The following is an 18,471-nucleotide window of genomic DNA, read 5'->3' as shown; positions in this document are numbered from 1 at the left end:
TTTCATTTTTAAAACAAAATATTGACCAGTCTAAGTAGTACGAATCAAAGAAAAAATCCGGCACGCATGCGCAATACAAATAACAATTTTTGCAAGATGGCGGTAGCACTGCGACAGAGTTTTTCTCTGGCCCATCGGGTTCAGCTCCCTGTGTCGTTACAGGTAGGTTTTGTGACGTATCAGTATGACTAGAATATTAACAAGAAGACCCTTTGTAAATATATTCGAACAAATTCCGAGTTTGTCGTCTGTTTCTAGATATTAAGTCAGTTCAAATAAACCATTGTAACTGAGCTGTGGAAATTGTGAGCCCGGCTGGGTCAGACAAGGTCAGTCCATTTGAGAATGGCACGTATTTCAGAGTCTAACTGCCGGCTCTCTTGTCCTTGAAGTTAAACTACAAAGAGTTGTTTATATTTACATTTTCTCACAAAAAAGAAGTGCTGTCATTATCAGTTCTTATTGTAGATGCATTGAATTTCATTTTTTCCCCTCCCAGTCTCTCGCTTGGAATCTCGCCGGCTCGCTGTAGACATATTCAATAACCTCTACATACCAGTACTCACAGTACAAAAACTTCACTTCTATCCAGAAATGTTGCTATTTAATTTAATAGAAATAAGCTACACGGTTAAATTGTTTATTTGTAAAATATTTATAATCTTGTGAGATCTTTTTGCTTTACACTTGGATATAATTAGTAATAAAAATCCAAATTTTTTTGTTTGTGTAAATTAAATTTTCAGATTTAGTATTATGGAGATAAATATCATTTGAAGCTTGACAGCAAGTAGGGCACTAAGTGTTGTTAACTTTCATAACAGCTTGTTTTCTTAATCAAAAAAAAAAAATGGGGAATACATTCATTTCGCAAAGCTACTTGGGTAAAATCTGACCAAAAAACTCTAAGCCTTTGCGTCTTTGAGTGCAAGCTCCATGCCTACTACATGTACATTAAAACAAAACCTAAATAAACTTGAGGTCTAACACATTACCACAAAACACAAAAAAGTTTTGATATTTATTTATTTAATTTATACAAGTATTGTTTTGTTGTATTCCTAATACCATACAATGGTACCCTAAAAATGGATGAATAAATGGAAGAAACAGCGGACTTTTAACCGATTTTTCAGTCTTGTAATTTGTTTTAGCTTGTTTCACATTTAGCTTGCCTAAGGCTAGCCCAAATTTGTTGTCAGTTGAATAAACAAGACTAAAGTTTGGTTCGTTTTCACACAATCAAAACTTCATTATTTAGGCCAGCGTAAAGCATCCTCTTTTCTTTGGAATGCAGAATTTTTACGTCAGAAGTATCCAACATAGTGGACCTCAACATGTTGTTTCTCCGAAATTTGTCTGTATGTACATACCATTCTTGACAAAGGCGTATTTTGTATTGATCATCAAAATGGTGTCTTAGAACATCCTGGAGTTCTCCCACAGATGAACTGTTAAATTTGAATAGGGATATGGTTTGTTTTTTTAGCTGTTTAACAGAAACTCAGTGACAGTGACTTGATACTATAACAAGACAATATTTTGGTAGACACAAATAGTTTTAAGAACATGAGAAAAAATTGCAAGCCTTGCTCTTTCAGCCACTACGATTGTTAACTTTCACTTTAAAATACTGCCACATGAGTCAACTTTCTTTTCACTTGTGTTGCTGTTCTCTCTATTTCAATATCATCTAACTAGGCTGCCATCTATTCTTTTTATGTCTTTTGTGTTGAATTTGGTCTTCAGTCCATATCAATGATTTCATTTTATCAGCATTCAAATTGGCTCTTTTCACACTCGCAGACTTCGGTGTTGAGATTTTGAGAAGTTTTTGAGACTCTCAACAAAGCTCACAAACCTGATATGCATATTTAGTCAACTTGTTCATACTGTAGTTAGACCTGCCTAACTTGAGGATTAAAATTATGGCCGGCCATTGCATCCCTTCCCAGGCGTGGCTTATTTAGGCTGGCCTAAATATTTAGGTTTCTGTTCACACACCAAATTTAGGCTTGCCTAAAATTTGGATAACTCTAAAGCCGGCCTTATTTTGTGAAACCACCTTTTGTTAGGGTATATGTGCGTTTAGGATTTTGGAGAAAGATGTACCGAAAATGAGTGATTGCAGAAACCATATCCTTTCCCAGCATGCATTGCAGTTTATACATTTTACTGTTTTTTTGTGTGGTGAAACAACTATTTTTACACATTTTATTTCATTACTGTACGCTCATGAATATATTTCCTACCTGATACGATACATGTATTTATGTGTGTGTAGGTTATTATTCGCCCACATCTTTTTGGCTGTTAACTTCACATGTATAATGTTTTTGTTATTTTCAAACAGCTTATGCGTAGTGCGCAGACTGCTGCAGCTGTTGCCCCAAGAATAAAGAAATTCAAAATTTACAGATGGGTACGTTAAAAAATGTTTCAAGTAATCTTGATATACTCAGAATAATTGCAGTTAGTGTGTGTGTGTGTGTGTATGTGTGTGTGTATGTGTGTCCGACTGTTCCACTGCTATCTCAAGAACCATACATCGGTTTTTGATGAAACTTGGTGCATAGATGCTCTGGGCCAATGCGCAGATTTGATTAGGTTTTGGTAAAAATCCATGCTCGTTAATTACCTAATTTGCATGATAATTAGCTAATTTTTAGCTGTTCTATGACTGTTCCACTGATATCTAAAGAACCACTCATTGGATTTTGATGAAACTTGGTACATAGATGCTCTGAACATATGCGCAGATTTGATTAGTTTTTGGTAAAAATCCGTGCATATTAATTACCTAATTTGCATGATAATTAGCTGATTTTTAGCTGTTCCATGATTGTTCCACTGATATCTAAACAACCACTCATTGGATTTTGATGAAACTTTGTACATACATGCTCTGAACTAATGCTAGGTTTTGATTAGTTTTTGGTAATAATCCGTGGATACTAATTACCTAATTTGCATAATGATTAGTCAATTTTCGGTTTTTCCACTGATATCTCAAGTACTAATCATCACATTTCAATGAAACTTGGTACATAGATGTCATATGACACTGCACAGACCTGATAGTTTTTATGGTAATATCAGTACATATTAATTACCTAATTTTCAGCATTTGATATAAGTAGTGAGCATTACATTTCAATGAAACTTGGTACTTACATACTCAAGGACTATGCAGAGATTGATTGTTTCCGATAAATATTTGTGCATATTAATCACCTAATTTGCATAATTAGTTAATTTTCAGCTTCAGGGTATCTCAAGTACTAATCATCGCATTTCAATGAAACTTGGTACATAGTTCCTTTAGGACTATGCAGAGACCTGATTAGTTTTAGGGTAAATAATTGTGCATATTAATTAACTAATTTGCATAATTAATTTTCAGCTTTTCTACTGATATCTAAAGTACTAATCATCACATTTCAATGAATCTAGAATTATGCAGACCCAATTAGTTTCCGGTAAATATTTGTGCATATTAATTAGCTAATTTGCATAATTAACCAACTTTCACACTGATATCTCAGGTACTAAACATCACATATCAATGAATGTACATGGATGCTGTAGGACAATAGACAGACCTGGATAATTGTGGGTTAAAATCTGTACATACTAATTACCTAATTTGCATAATTAACCAATTTTAAGCTTTCACACTGATATCTAAAGTACTAATTATTCCATATCAATGAAACTTAGTACAAAGATGCTCTAGGACAATGTACAAACCTAATTAGTTTGGGGTAAAAATCTGTTCATATTAATTCCCTAATAAGCATAATAATTCATAATTTTTTGGTTCTAATCACATTTCAATTAAACTTGGAAACATAGATTTTCTGTTACATTGCGCAGACCTCATTAGTTTTACACTCAAATCTGCTCATATTAATTTTCTGATTTGCATAATTAGTTTTCAGCTAAGTAATTTCGAATTATATTTAATGTGTCTCCAATACTCTCAGCACATGGGAGTTCTTTCTAAGCTTTCTTTGATTGCTATTTTCGCTGAACGAATAATTCAGTGATAATAAAATCCAGCGAATATACCTTTTTTCCTATATTTGACATTCAACTCGTCAAAAATCAGTGAAAATAAATTTCATACAAAATGATTTTCAATTCAGCGAAAATTAATGCCAGCTAAAATAAAATATTTTACAGTATTACTTTATACAGTGATAACTCAACTGGTAAGTGGAAAGGGTTTGGCACCCCCTCCCTCCTGCACCCCTATTCTTCAGCAATCCCCAATTTCATTGCATATGCTTCTTCGAAAGAGACCTATAGTTATCTCAAGGGCGCATTGACAATTGAATTGGGGGACTGGGAGAAAAAGTTAAAGTTAGTGGTAAGGGGTACAAATGGAAGACTTTCCACTTCTTGAATGAACCAGTCAGTGCTCAGTATATGATGTGAATAAAATTATTCCACATATAACAATGAGTGCAGTGTAACAATCAGTATGTTCCATGAACCTAATTTTCTGTGCTTTTTTTCAGGATCCAGATAAGAAAGGCACAAAACCCAAAATGGTCACATACGAGGTTGACTTGAATAAGTAAGATCATGTTAACAAATTCTTTTGCACATAATTTGCATTCTGCAAAACTGTCGTGTATCATGAAATTGTGAGATGTGATAATGGTGAAACAAAGTATTTGATGCATTGATAGTTGTTTAAAAAACGTATTAACTCTGTCAATTACAGAGGTGTTTCTATGATAAAAATAAGTAATATTTTGATAATTCATTATACAACAAATGCGATTTTTTGGTTTATATGTGCTTCTATTGGAGATGCGCTTCTAATAGAGCAAATACAGTAGCTGGTTTTGATGACAAGTTAGGTTTGCCTGAGTATAGCAATTGTATAATATTACGCTTGACTTTTACAGTAGTAGCTCATGGACACCTGAGTATTCTAATAATACAACTTTTCAATTTGACTTGCGTTCACATTTTTACAGGTGTGGCCCAATGGTTCTTGATGCGTTGATTAAAATCAAGAATGAGGATGATCCCACGCTGACTTTCCGCCGTTCTTGTCGTGAAGGTATATGCGGTTCTTGTGCTATGAATATTGCTGGTGTTAATACCCTAGCTTGCATTTGGTGAGTATTTTCATCGTTTTCCCCATACATGGAAGAAATAAAATTTCTAATGAACACAAAATAACATCCATGAGTACTGATTAATTGGTTATAAATGCATGATTTAGGTTGAAATACATAGTAAGTCTTAGAATCCTTGGTTGTATGACAACAGTGGCTGCTTCACTGCATGCATTTTCCCACAGAGATGTCTCTTTGAATTTCTACCCTATTTTCAGAGGTATGTTATCTCAATCATACATGTTAATTTTTTTTTTTTCAGTAAAATTGATGCAAGGGTCAACAAGACAACCAAAATATACCCTTTACCCCATATGTATATTATTAAAGACCTTGTACCAGTGAGTATAATACAAGGTTTTTACTGTGTCAAAACAATAGTTTTCTATTGTGCATTGTATCAGTCATTTAACTAGGTATCTTTAAGTTGTAATGTAATGTCTGCAAAACATAGTTGAAATTAAATTTTGAGATACTTGGCCAAAAATCAAATCTTAAAGTTGCGGGGCTCACGAATTACACTCATCGAAAGCTGGTGCATGCATTGTTTCTCAACCGAGTTATTTATTGTATTCACTACAATCAATCCTGTTATGCATTGTTTTGCTAAGCACAACTAACCTTATATGTAATATTAGATGTTCAAAGTTTGTTCGAATACAATTTTCAGTTTTCTTTGGGGGATGCTGTGAATAGCTTTATTTTTCAGTGAAGGTTTTTATCACAAGACTATAATACTGTCATTTTAGGACATGAGTAACTTCTATGCTCAGTACAAAGAAATTGAACCTTATCTTAAAAAGAAGGAAACAGTCAACTATGGAGATAAACAGTATTTCCAGAGTGTAGAAGACAGAGCTAAGCTGGTAGGTTATCATTTATTAATTACTCATTTGCAGTATCCTAATTGATTCTCTTGTAGCTGCAGGGACCTGTAAAACATGTCTTTTGCGCGAGCATGTCTTTTTAGCGAGAGAACTGATGAGCTAATTCAAGATGTCGCAAATGACTTTATTGTAAATTCAAACTGGCCAAGGCTTGGAGATTTGTATACAGTAATCCGGAACATAAAACATCTGGTGTGCTTCCTAATTACACTTGACAGTTTTTTTATGAAGGTGATAACTGCGCATTTGTTTTGGCACTCGACAGATAAGTATTGTGAAAACAGGAAATCAGCAATGACAAGAGAGATTCGCTAAATCAACATTTCGCTATTACGTCATTTTACCACAATTCGCTAAAATTGCATGTCGTTTTTTTTCAACACGTTTCACAGTAATCACGCCTCCACCCTACTAGGGGTATGTGATAACATCTAGGTGGCAAATCAATTAGGTCATAGTTTGGCGACTCATTGCATTGCCACTGACTTCAAGTAAACTCAATCTAGGATGTAAAGCGTCCCAGACTATATGCATGGTTGACAACCCAACCTGGGATCGAGAGGGTTAAAACAAATTCACTGCTTTCATTTCTCCTGGATCGTAACTAGGCATGTGTTCAAACTAACTTTGGAGTTCAAGCTAATGTACAAGATAGAATTTAATACATCAAACAAACCTGTCAATAAACAAGCTGCTCTCTGATTGGTCCAACTGTCAGATGTTAGGGTTTGGTAGCCAATCAGGTGTAATCTTGTAAAAGCTTCACATTGACTGTAACTTTGCCTTGTAGGACGGTCTGTATGAGTGCATATTGTGTGCATGTTGTACTACATCATGCCCCAGTTATTGGTGGAATGGAGATAAGTATCTGGGACCAGCAGTATTGATGCAAGCATACAGGTGGATGATTGACAGTCGTGATGATTTCCAAGTAGAGAGAATGGCCAAGTTGCAGGATCCATTCTCCATCTATAGATGTCATACTATTATGAACTGTACAAAGACATGTCCAAAGGTAATGTTTTCACAGTATATTCTCAGGGGCAAACATCAAGGCATGTTCATTGCCTGGCAACCATCACAGCATGTTCATTGCCTGGCAACCATCACAGTGAAAACAAAGGCCAAAAACTTGAACGTTGGGATAGTTGCTGAGACTCTCCTGAACAGTGTAACAAGATTACCTTTACATGTGCAACATGTAGCAAAACAAACACATGTGAATGAGTATCCAGCATGAACAAACTATAATTTATTAGCCATCTTCTAAATATGTTCAACTAATTTACTGTTCAGTTGTTGTTGGCGGTTTGCGATTGGCCGCTATTTTGGGTTTATACAAATGTAAATCTATTTGTGGGTGATATTATAAGTAGTTAGAATAAAAGTCAGTGTTGCTAACTGTGATGACACGCAACAAACATTTTTGGGTGCTGATGCAGGGAAATATTTGTTGCATATAATCGTATGCTTATCTGCTTATATCTTGCATTTTCATTGAATGTTTCGTTTGTTTGTTCCTTCTACACCCGTTTTAAGTTGAGCATTTCTTTTGCGTTGAAATGTGTGTAGATCAACTTGCTAATAAGAAGACTACTTACTGTAAAGGAAATGTTACAACTCTGTTGTCTTGGTTGTGTACTGATCTATCAGTGCTTATCTGACACATCTGTGAATCAGAACAAAGAAACGTGCATGATACTGTTCCCATCTTTTATTGACGAGACACCAAACACTTCTCACAGTGTGTAATAATATTAAACTAACTGCTCATCCTTTTTATGCAATGCTGAACCGGCATATCATACATACCATGATTACATACATGCACAGCATGGGGGTTGATATTCATGGTTTATGTCCAGTACTTTAGTGAACCTTGAGTTTAAAGTGGTTGTTTTGCAGGGTCCTGTACATAAACAATTAGAGCATTTTAGAGTGTCTTTTTGTTCTTAAAGGGCGGTGGTCGTCACGCCGTGTCCTGTTCGATATGGGACTCATAGTGACGTATACAACGCATGAACATGGAATTTGAATGCATGCTGAATGACAACTGCTGTCCTATATAAACGTATTATTTGTAAAACCAGTGCTCAAAGTAAAACAATAGCTCACTTTCACGACCTCTAAAAGATCACTTATTCCTGGTGCTTTCGTTGGTATCAAAATTGAATTTATATTTACTTTAAGAACAAAAAGACACCTTAAAATACCCTAATTATTTGTGGTTCTGTTATATCTACTAAATTACCAGATTGTGTGACCTTTAAGGGTAACAAACATGTCCTATTATTGATGCATGTCTGAATGATCTTAAACTTTCGTTTGACGTTGCAGAGCCTTAATCCTGGTCGTGCTATTGCCGAAGTCAAGAAACTGATGGCTGCATTCAAGGGAAAAGCGAAGGCAGCTTCTTTATAGAAATACAAGTACAAAAGTGTGTGTTGTACACAAGACCAAACTTGTTGGAGTAGTGGTTGATGACTTAGAATGTAATTTATACTGTGCTATATTGAATTATACTGTACTTTCACTGGCCATTTTCTTAGTTACAGCACTTAGCAAACTGCATGCAAATAAAATTATTTTGTTACTTTAGGAGTGTCACATTTTATTTTAATTTAGGCTTCATTTCACCTTCTATTTCACTGAAATTGAACACCTTCATATCAGGGTGTGGGAGATCTCCTCAATATACTGATATGAACAAATATGAATATTTGATTTGAATGAAAGGGGTGGATGGGTCTAAAAATGAGGGGGACAATCAATGATAATAAACTACTGGATAGATTTCATCAAACATTTGTATATTTTCATGCTGTGTGTATTTATCATGATTAACATTGTACTTGTAGATTATTACAAATCTGTTAAGTTATCTCGCAGGGATTGTGTTACGCCTGAATTGTATCTTTATTATTAAAGACTGACAACCAGGGCTGCCATAAACAAGTTCCTTGTTCCAGGCTACACAAATGCTAACGTAATCTCTGTTGTGTTACTGTAATTCAGTGTCGAATCAATAAAGTATGGACAGTTTGCCTAGTGTGTACGATTAGTGTGCATGTGTTCGAGAAAACCTGCATTTAAGTCTTTCAATAAAAGTAACTTTTAATTTGCAATAAAGAAAATTTGCAGTCTGGAAACTCATGTAGGCGAGAAGTAAACATTGTACGCGCATTTAAAAAAAAGGCGTAAACCGCAACAATGTGGAAATAATAAAACAGAAATTAGAATAAATAAATGTATGAATAGAAATGCGATATTACCTATCTATGGTTCCTACAGTTAGATAGCTTGCAGACAAAAATCTGAAAAGTCTTCAAAATACTAGTCCTCTCAGTAAAATTAATGGAAAGTCCAACAATATAACTATTAATCTAAAACTGTTATAAATTGAACCAAAACTTTTTCAAATTGTGGCATAGAGAATAAAATATAAGAATGAATGAATAGAAATCAGATGTACAATTGTCTATCACTACAGTTAGACAGCTGCAGCCAAAAACAGTAAAAAAAATCTTCAAAACAATCATTCCAGTAAAATTAATGCAAATTCCAACAATGCAACAATAAATTTAAAGAAAAAACTAATGCTTTGCTTGAAAACAGGAGGGGTGAACAGCTGATTTTAACAAAGGGCTCTATGGAAAGGACTAGTCCCTACCTAAACGCCCTCTACAGTTCAATTTTCTATCCCACAATTCTTTGCAAAATCCCTAGAGAAATGGAGTTGCGCAACACGCAAGATGTGATAACGGAGAAACCACAAATTGAGCTGCAGAAAATCCTCTTCAGACCCATCAAATTTCAACTAATGTTAGCATACCACTTGTATGTCAAAGTTGGGGGGAGTCGTCACCTGCACATGGGGCAGACTGGCATAGTGTCTCAAAACAACCAAGAGTTAATCTAATTTATCTAGACATGCGTCACAATGTTGGTCTGAAAACAACCTAAAGATAATCGAATTCATCTTGGCATACGCCCGGCCCCCCCACTCAGGATCCATAGGGGGCCGCATGCGCGTTCCCATTTTCTCGGGAAAGAGGGTACTTTTTGACGATCTGTCTCGGGAACATTTTCCCGAGATTCTCAAAATAGGGGGTGTATTTCAAAACACTTCCCGAGATATCCAAAAAAAGGGGGGTTTAAAAGGAGTTCTAGACTGAAAAGTTCCCTAGATAGGGGGTGAAATTCATCGGAAAAGCCCGTGAAAGGGGGGGTTAAATTTTCTTCTTTTCCCTAGATAGGGGGGGTCAAAAAAAATGAGGGAACAAGCATAGGCCCCCCCTAAATATAGGGAGTGGGGGGGGCCGGGGGCATACGTCAAAATGATATTGACCAATCGTCACGCTTGTTGCATAATAAAAGCGGTGAAGAACAATTCGAGATAGTGTAGGAGAAGAGACACTGAACGAACAACAGCCCTTACGTGAGTCTTCCGACTGCCCCACAACTCTAATTTGATATACCCAGGAAATGTTCCATTAGGCAGACCGATTAGGCATTTGATTATTCACTAAATTCGCATGGTGTTTGTGAGTCGGTATCAAAATCACATATGCGGTCCTCAAGCTGAAAGCGAGTATTAATTCCTCAATATTACTAGTACTTCCCCGATACCAAACGTTCCAATAAACCCCACTTTTTTCCTTACCACGAACGACTAACGAGGAAGAACAGTGAAGACCTGCGTTTTCCGAATTAGAAACTGTCACAATAGTGTCATGAATTTGTTTTTGCGTATCTGTTGACCGACTTAATTAGCTGATTATTAGCGAATTGCTGTGTTATGTCTGTCATCGTTTAGGCTAGCTGTGGAATCATAGCCCCCTGAGGGCCGTTTTTGGTCGTACAATATACAAAATTTGAAAAGAAGACGTCCAAGTAATAAAGAAAAAAGTAAAAGTTGTCAGTCGCAAGATGGAGCTACGGATCCGCAGCTACGTTTAGGCCTATTTGAAGTTTTGGACGGAACTTGGCTCAGTGATTTGGAACTAATTACGAGATAACCGTCGCTATTCAGACTACTCATTCTGACAGTTGGTATTCGTAGTTATTAATGTAGTGAATGATTAATCAAAAGATATGACGTATTCAGTACTTAGTGTGATTGGCTTTATGATTGAAGGTTACGCCCTAGAGTCTTTTTACTGCTTTGTAATTGGTTAGAGTTTTGAAAATGAATAAAGTTGTTTTGGTTGGTCTTGGGGAGTACAGCAGAACAGACGCAGTCCTGGAGAGCCTTGGGGCGAGTGTTGACGCAGTCTAAAAGAGTCTTGGGTCAGCCTTGCGATAGTCTTGGGGATTTTTCCCCAGGGCGCCGTGTCTTATAGAGTGCTCGAAAGACCGACTAAGACGAGAGTTGAAACGTATTTCGTTGTGTGCGTCTTATTTGACTGTAAAGTATAAGTGACTTTCCCGATCCCGCACCTCAAGGGGACGCGATAGAGAGACGAGACGAGGTTCCCCCCTGACACGTGTGGAGAACCCAGAGAGAGAGAATCTCCCCCTGATAATAGCATGTTGGTGCTTACAAGCATCTACCCATGAGCCTTTGCATTTTTAGTGTGCGTTGTAATCGTCATTTAGGATTCAATTTCCATGTCTGCTTTAAAGAGTATTAACCACTTTTGGAGCATCTGTCAGGTATAAGTTCTTGGTCCTTGCATCTCCGACTTTAACCAGAACCCTGAATATGGCTGTTAACTTCTGTTAACGTACTTATAACTGTTAACGTACTGATAACTTATAAAATTATTCCACACTTTTCTTGGCTGCTTTCACTATTTCTAAGTTGTATTTTGAATCTAATCTATAACAACAGTTACATTTAAGAACATTCATCTAGATAATTGCCTATCTCAAAGTAAGTGTACTATGGTTGGTGCACACTTTTTTTGTGTAAACTAACACATCTTGCTTAAACCTGAAACATGTCATATGAACTTCTTGTAATCATTGCTACTTCGATTCAAATCCACACGATTGCTCTAATCAACGTACTGAAATTCAAATTCATACAATTGCCCTAATAAACCTACTTAAATTCAAATTCATACGATTGTTCTAATCAACCCACTTAAATTCAAATTCATACGATTGTTCTAATCAACCTACTTAAATTCAAATTCATACGATTGTTCTAATCACCCACTTAAATTCAAATTCATACGATTGTTCTAATCAACCTACTTAAATTCAAATTCATACAATCTCTTATCAACCTACTAAAATTCAAATTCATATGATTGCCCTAATCAACCTACTAAAATTCAAATTCATACAATTGTTCTAATCACCCACTTAAATTCAAATTCATACAATCTCTAATCACCCACTTAAATTCAAATTCATACGATTGCCCTAATCAACCTACTAAAATTCAAATTCATACGATTGTTCTAATCAACCTACTTAAATTCAAATTCATACAATCTCTTATCAACCTACTAAAATTCAAATTCATACGATTGCCCTAATCAACCTACTAAAATTCAAATTCATACGATTGTTCTAATCACCCACTTAAATTCAAATTCATACAATCTCTAATCACCCACTTAAATTCAAATTCATACGATTGCCCTAATCAACCTACTAAAATTCAAATTCATACGATTGTTCTAATCACCCACTTAAATTCAAATTCATACAATCTCTAATCACCCACTTAAATTCAAATTCATACGATTGCCCTAATCAACCTACTAAAATTCAAATTCATACGATTGTTCTAATCACCCACTTAAATTCAAATTCATACAATCTCTAATCACCCACTTAAATTCAAATTCATACGATTGCCCTAATCAACCTACTAAAATTCAAATTCATACGATTGTTCTAATCAACCTACTTAAATTCAAATTCATACAATCTCTTATCAACCTACTAAAATTCAAATTCATACGATTGCCCTAATCAACCTACTAAAATTCAAATTCATACGATTGTTCTAATCACCCACTTAAATTCAAATTCATACAATCTCTAATCACCCACTTAAATTCAAATTCATACGATTGCCCTAATCAACCTACTTAAATTCAAATTCATACGATTGTTCTAATCACCCACTTAAATTCAAATTCATACAATCTCTAATCACCCACTTAAATTCAAATTCATACGATTGCCCTAATCAACCTACTAAAATTCAAATTCATACGATTGTTCTAATCACCCACTTAAATTCAAATTCATACAATCTCTAATCACCCACTTAAATTCAAATTCATACGATTGCCCTAATCAACCTACTACAATTCAAATTCATACGATTGTTCTAATCAACCTACTTAAATTCAAATTCATACAATCTCTTATCAACCTACTAAAATTCAAATTCATACGATTGCCCTAATCAACCTACTAAAATTCAAATTCATACGATTGTTCTAATCACCCACTTAAATTCAAATTCATACAATCTCTAATCACCCACTTAAATTCAAATTCATACGATTGCCCTAATCAACCTACTAAAATTCAAATTCATACGATTGTTCTAATCACCCACTTAAATTCAAATTCATACAATCTCTAATCACCCACTTAAATTCAAATTCATACGATTGCCCTAATCAACCTACTTAAATTCAAATTCATACGATTGTTCTAATCACCCACTTAAATTCAAATCCACACAATTGTTCTGATTGTGATATTTTCTATGCAATGCAGCAATAGCCCACTTTCGAGATAAACGGCCGATAAACGTCTTATCACGTGACCAAAAATCGTCTCACGGTGGGGCCATGTTGAAGTCAGCCAAGCCTGTGTAACATGTATTTACGTTACGACCTCGTAAATCTATCCAACGCTAATTTTTTCGGAAAACAGAACGAGACAGCGCAACATGCACTGACACCACTTCGTAAGTTCAAAACGTCACCCCAGTAAATATTGAACAAAAAATCGCCGAAAAACATCGTCAACAGTGTTAATATAAAACAATATAAAAGTTAAAGATGACAACTTGAAGAATTAAATACTCACTTAAAATAATAATGAATGACGACATACAGTTCTCATTTCGCCCAACCTTTCGCTTTTACCGCTTTTTAATCGACCGCTTATCCTTAATTTCCGACCACGCGGTCCGACCGGCAACCGACCGCATTCAGTTTTTATCGTTTCTTTTTCGCTCATCAGTGAAAACACCGACCGCTCGCCCAAACACTGATCAATGACACATGAGCGGTCGAAATGGTGGTTTTGATAGTAAAGTGTGAAAATACAACTAGTATTAACTATTATTAAATTCTGAACGACACTTCAAATCTAGTAGTTGTATTTGTACTAGTATCGTTTGCGAAAGCAACTGAACGTGGACCTCTTGTTACATGGATTGGGTGCTGGTTCTAAATGTAATATTTTATTTTATTTTAATGAGACAGTTACGTGAACAAAAACATAGCTAACTCTTTTCACAGAGGGGGAGACAAGGATAATATTAATGATTAATTAAAAAAAAAACGATACCAAAACCTCGTCGGTCCACAGGAGGTCGTTCTGGTAAAATTTGACATCCAATTTTCAAAATTAAGTCACGATCAGTGAATGAGCTCAATCTATACGTACCGTAAACATATTCCCACAAAATATTTTCAATTAAAAACGGCCACATGCCCTGAAAAAAATCGAACATGTATGAGTAATTTATTGGGCTTCAGAAAAAACGTGTCAAATTTAGTTATAGTCATAAATATTTGGTGACCAGTCGATGAACAATTCGAAAATCAGGATTCACACGGAAGTCCTTTGGTATTGAAAATCATCGACCCTACACTGGTATACCTTATTTCCCAACTTGCAAAGAAAACTAATTCGCCGTGGACTCACAGCACAGCACAAAAAATACTGTGAATCGACGCCGGAGATCGGATGGTTCGACGACCCTTCAACAAGCGTCAAATATGCTTTGTTACAACATCATTGATTGGCTGAGATTCACCTGATCGGATCACGGCCTGAGCCACAGAACAATATTTGTCCGTATTATCAACAGGACTCTGCGAGAGAACCACACCCACATTTTCAACCATTTTTAGAGCGGAAGTTGCCAGCAAATGTTGAAAAACTCGTGAATTTTATGGATCCGAATAAAATAAAGCTAGCGATTGCTAAGAATGATTATTAATATATTCCCCGATGCTCTTCGAATTTTTACTTTTTTATTTCAAAGTAATAAATGGCTAGTTGAAGTTGTATCGACTTCAAGGCGGCTGTTTCACCGCGAACAACCAAGCTCTGTTGTAGTTTTGCGATGTAAAATGAAATATATAATAATAATAATAATAATAATAATAATAATAATAATAATAATAATAATAATAATAATAATAATAATAATAATAATAATAATAATAATACTTGTTTAATTATTTGGGTTTTCAGCCCACAAATTACGGGACTTGATCCCAACGAATTACGGTCAATGTTGTTCTGTCTAGGCTGATTTTAATGAATGCCGGACGTCGACGCCCGTCCTAAACTCAGTATGGAGAAACCAACGGGGATCGATATTCCAAACAAATTATTGGGACACGGTTGGCAGACATTCCAAACAATCGAAATTATTAACGAAAGACAAGATTTTTCTAGATATTTACAAATATACTGTCATGACAAACATATGTTATATTAGGTTTTATTTTAGGCTTAGAAATATTTTCTTTCACTCAGTCCATGCTTGGAACTGTCATTTAGCTCCAGCTTCATGGTCCTTCAGCTGGTTTCGCCTTGGGGGAAAACAACAACAATAATTATACAAATCCTAAACACACTGCGAAGACTCAACAACCAGGAAAGAAAACCCAGACAACCATGTCGTACTTGTGTTGAAATACATTTTGTATTTTTGTATTTCACGTCAGAACAAACGTTTCACCAATAGGGTAGTGACATAGTTACCGTGTGCATTTCACATACTGAACAGATACAGTCAACCAACATATGTGTCCAGGTATATAATATATTTGGGACAATGTATTACAGGAATAGTTACACCAAACATATACTTTGTGTCGCAGTAAAAATGCTTTAATTATGTGGCATTAGATATGACCAGAAGCGGGCCCACTGTGCTCACAACGTTTACAATTGATGTTTATTCGGTAATTAAACGGAATTACATAAAACATCTCTTACACGTGGCGGGGTATCCTAGATTTCATGATATAAATTACAGTTTCTGGAAAAATGAGCTATGTTAGGAGCGTTGCTTGTTGTGACGTATCATTCATGCGAGAATGATGAGACGATTTCTGGCTGCATTTTTTTTAAACATGAGTAGTTTTTTTATTTTTTTATTTTAGCCGTTCATTTCAAAATCCTTTTTTAAAAAAACAAATGTCACTACTACAGGTAAAGGTTTGAAAATCACAGCTAAACTCTAACTCTATTTAATAATTGCTTACCTCTAATTAATTCATTGAAATTACGCCAAAAACCAAATACTAGTTGTTTTCGGAAAACATTACAATTTCACTTGACCGTCCTTTTAGTTAGCCTTGGACCAATTTATTATTTGCTGATGTATTATAATTGTGTATTAGTGTCTTTATCATTTTATTTATTTATTTATTTGCATACGTACATATATTCATTACTATTTTCTATTTTTTTTTTTACTTTTGTTGACTTCTTCTGGGACATCGCGAGATGAGAACAGCGCCGCCAACTGCCAGTTCAAAGTATTTATTCAAAATGGTTGATCACTCATCCTTTTTTTATCTTGTGCCTAATTTTGGTTCGTGTGTGACTCATTTGGCTAGTTTTTGGCCCATTTGGCCCTCAATTTAAATGCCTGGCAGGAACCAATGAACTTTTTTAAATATTTTTTTTCTCAGGTGTTCCCTGTTTGAGGGTGCGATCACCTGGGTCAGAGGTGAGACGAACATGTGGTCTTTTGTTTACTACTTAGCGGCTGTGTACCTGTGGATTCCGTGTGTATTTGGATGTTCTAATCTTGGTGTTTTTCCAGTGATTTATCTAGGTGCAGTCAAAATACAGTATGTGTGTCTTGTTTACCTGAGTTTTGCAAGAGTTTGGAGCTGGCCAACATGTGTGTTTTTTTCATGTGGTTGATTACAGGCATGTTGATTTCCCATTTTAGAGCTATTTTTTCAAATTTGTTTATTATTTTCATATAGCAATCTCATTATATGTTAACATTGTCGTCTATGGAGTTTCAATTAGTGGTATGAGCCCATAACAACACACGCTAAAACGCAAAGGCTCATTAGTAGACACTTGTATATAAACAATGACACGCTATGGCCACTTGACGCATGCGCAGGTGACGACTCCCCCCGCTTTAAGTAAAAAAAATAGACTGGCAAAGTCGGGACTTGTTTTACAAAATGAAATAATTGTTCTATTAGTCCTTTCAGCGTGATCGCGAAAACTAACCAGACCGCTAAAAAAAGGATGGCAAAGTCGGGACTTGTTTTTTGTTTTACAAAATGAAATAATTGTTCTTTTAGTCCTTTCAGCGTAATCGCGAAAACTAACCTGACCGCTAAAGAAATCCCGACTGGACGCATCTGCAGGCATTTGGCTGCTATTAATTATTCATGATGTCATTGATTATTCATGAGTGGGTGAGTGTGTGAAAGTAAACGTGACCTTTTAAAGATTGATTCGACTCGATCGCAGAAATGGATACTTGAACTGTTTTAAGTGCAACGGCGATACTTTCATCCATTTTTACTGAAAACAAGTCGATTTAAGTCGAGATGACGTATACAGCTGCACTTTGATTCGTTCAAGTTGTCAATGCTAGTCAACATATTTTAATTAGCATAATCACCGGAGTGAATCCGCTCCGGTTTTCACTCCAACGCAGGGGGTCGCCTGCAGATGCGTCCAGTCGGGATTTCTTTCGCAGTCACGCTAGTTTTTGCGATGACGTTAAAAAGGCTAAATTGAAATTATTTTTTTTGTAAAACAAAAAAGAAGCCCCGACTTTGCCAGTCTAGTAAAATATGCACAGAAAAAAAAGTACAAACTAAAATTAAATTGCTACACTACATACTGTACTGTTCATTCGACTATATGTAAATATTAAATATTCAAATACAGCATATTTGCGGCTGAAATAAATACAAAATGAAAACCAGAATTCAAAAAACAACGTGCAACTCTCATTCTAATCTTGAGTGGCCATGCTATGGTAATTCTTTCTTAAATCGTGGTCCGTCTCGAAATTACCACAGACTTGTTCTTTGAGAAATTGTCATACAAAACAATAAAATTGCCATGACTATGCCAGTCGAATTCTAACTTGAAACGTGTTCACAAGGTCATGTGTTCCTTTCAATCATTGTATACAACTACTCGACCTTATCCAGGTATTTATAACACGTGATTATCAGGCGGAACGAGTTCATATACGCTGCTGGAACCAAATATTTCGGCTGGTACAACGTCTCACC

General features: G+C 35.5%; 1 protein-coding gene across 1 annotated transcript; it reads left to right on the top strand.

The window, feature by feature from the left end:
• The first annotated feature begins 42 nt into the window (after positions 1-42).
• Positions 43-9,071, top strand: LOC100369462 (succinate dehydrogenase [ubiquinone] iron-sulfur subunit, mitochondrial-like). Its single transcript, XM_085490468.1, has 8 exons — positions 43-162; positions 2,354-2,422; positions 4,524-4,582; positions 4,992-5,135; positions 5,398-5,476; positions 5,885-6,001; positions 6,813-7,037; positions 8,360-9,071. Exons 1-8 carry the CDS (start codon positions 67-69, stop codon positions 8,441-8,443), a joined length of 873 nt encoding a protein of 290 aa, XP_085346594.1. The 5' UTR covers positions 43-66; the 3' UTR covers positions 8,444-9,071.
• The last annotated feature ends 9,400 nt before the right edge of the window (positions 9,072-18,471 follow it).

Source organism: Saccoglossus kowalevskii, chromosome 15, assembly GCF_978046115.1.
Source record: "Saccoglossus kowalevskii chromosome 15, keSacKowa6.1, whole genome shotgun sequence".
Taxonomy (NCBI): Eukaryota; Metazoa; Hemichordata; class Enteropneusta; family Harrimaniidae; genus Saccoglossus; species Saccoglossus kowalevskii.
Note: the sequence above shows the minus strand (reverse complement) of the source record. Positions and strands in the feature narration are given on the sequence as shown.

What these genes read in the sequence shown, in the direction of transcription:
- LOC100369462 (XM_085490468.1), top strand. Translation starts at nt 67, where the DNA reads ATGCGCAATACAAATAACAATTTTTGCAAGATGGCGGTAGCACTGCGA. An exon ending in AGCTCCCTGTGTCGTTACAG is followed by an intron (nt 163 to 2,353) that starts GTAGGTTTTGTG and finishes ATTTTCAAACAG; the next exon opens with CTTATGCGTAGTGCGCAGAC. An exon ending in TTATTAAAGACCTTGTACCA is followed by an intron (nt 5,477 to 5,884) that starts GTGAGTATAATA and finishes CTGTCATTTTAG; the next exon opens with GACATGAGTAACTTCTATGC.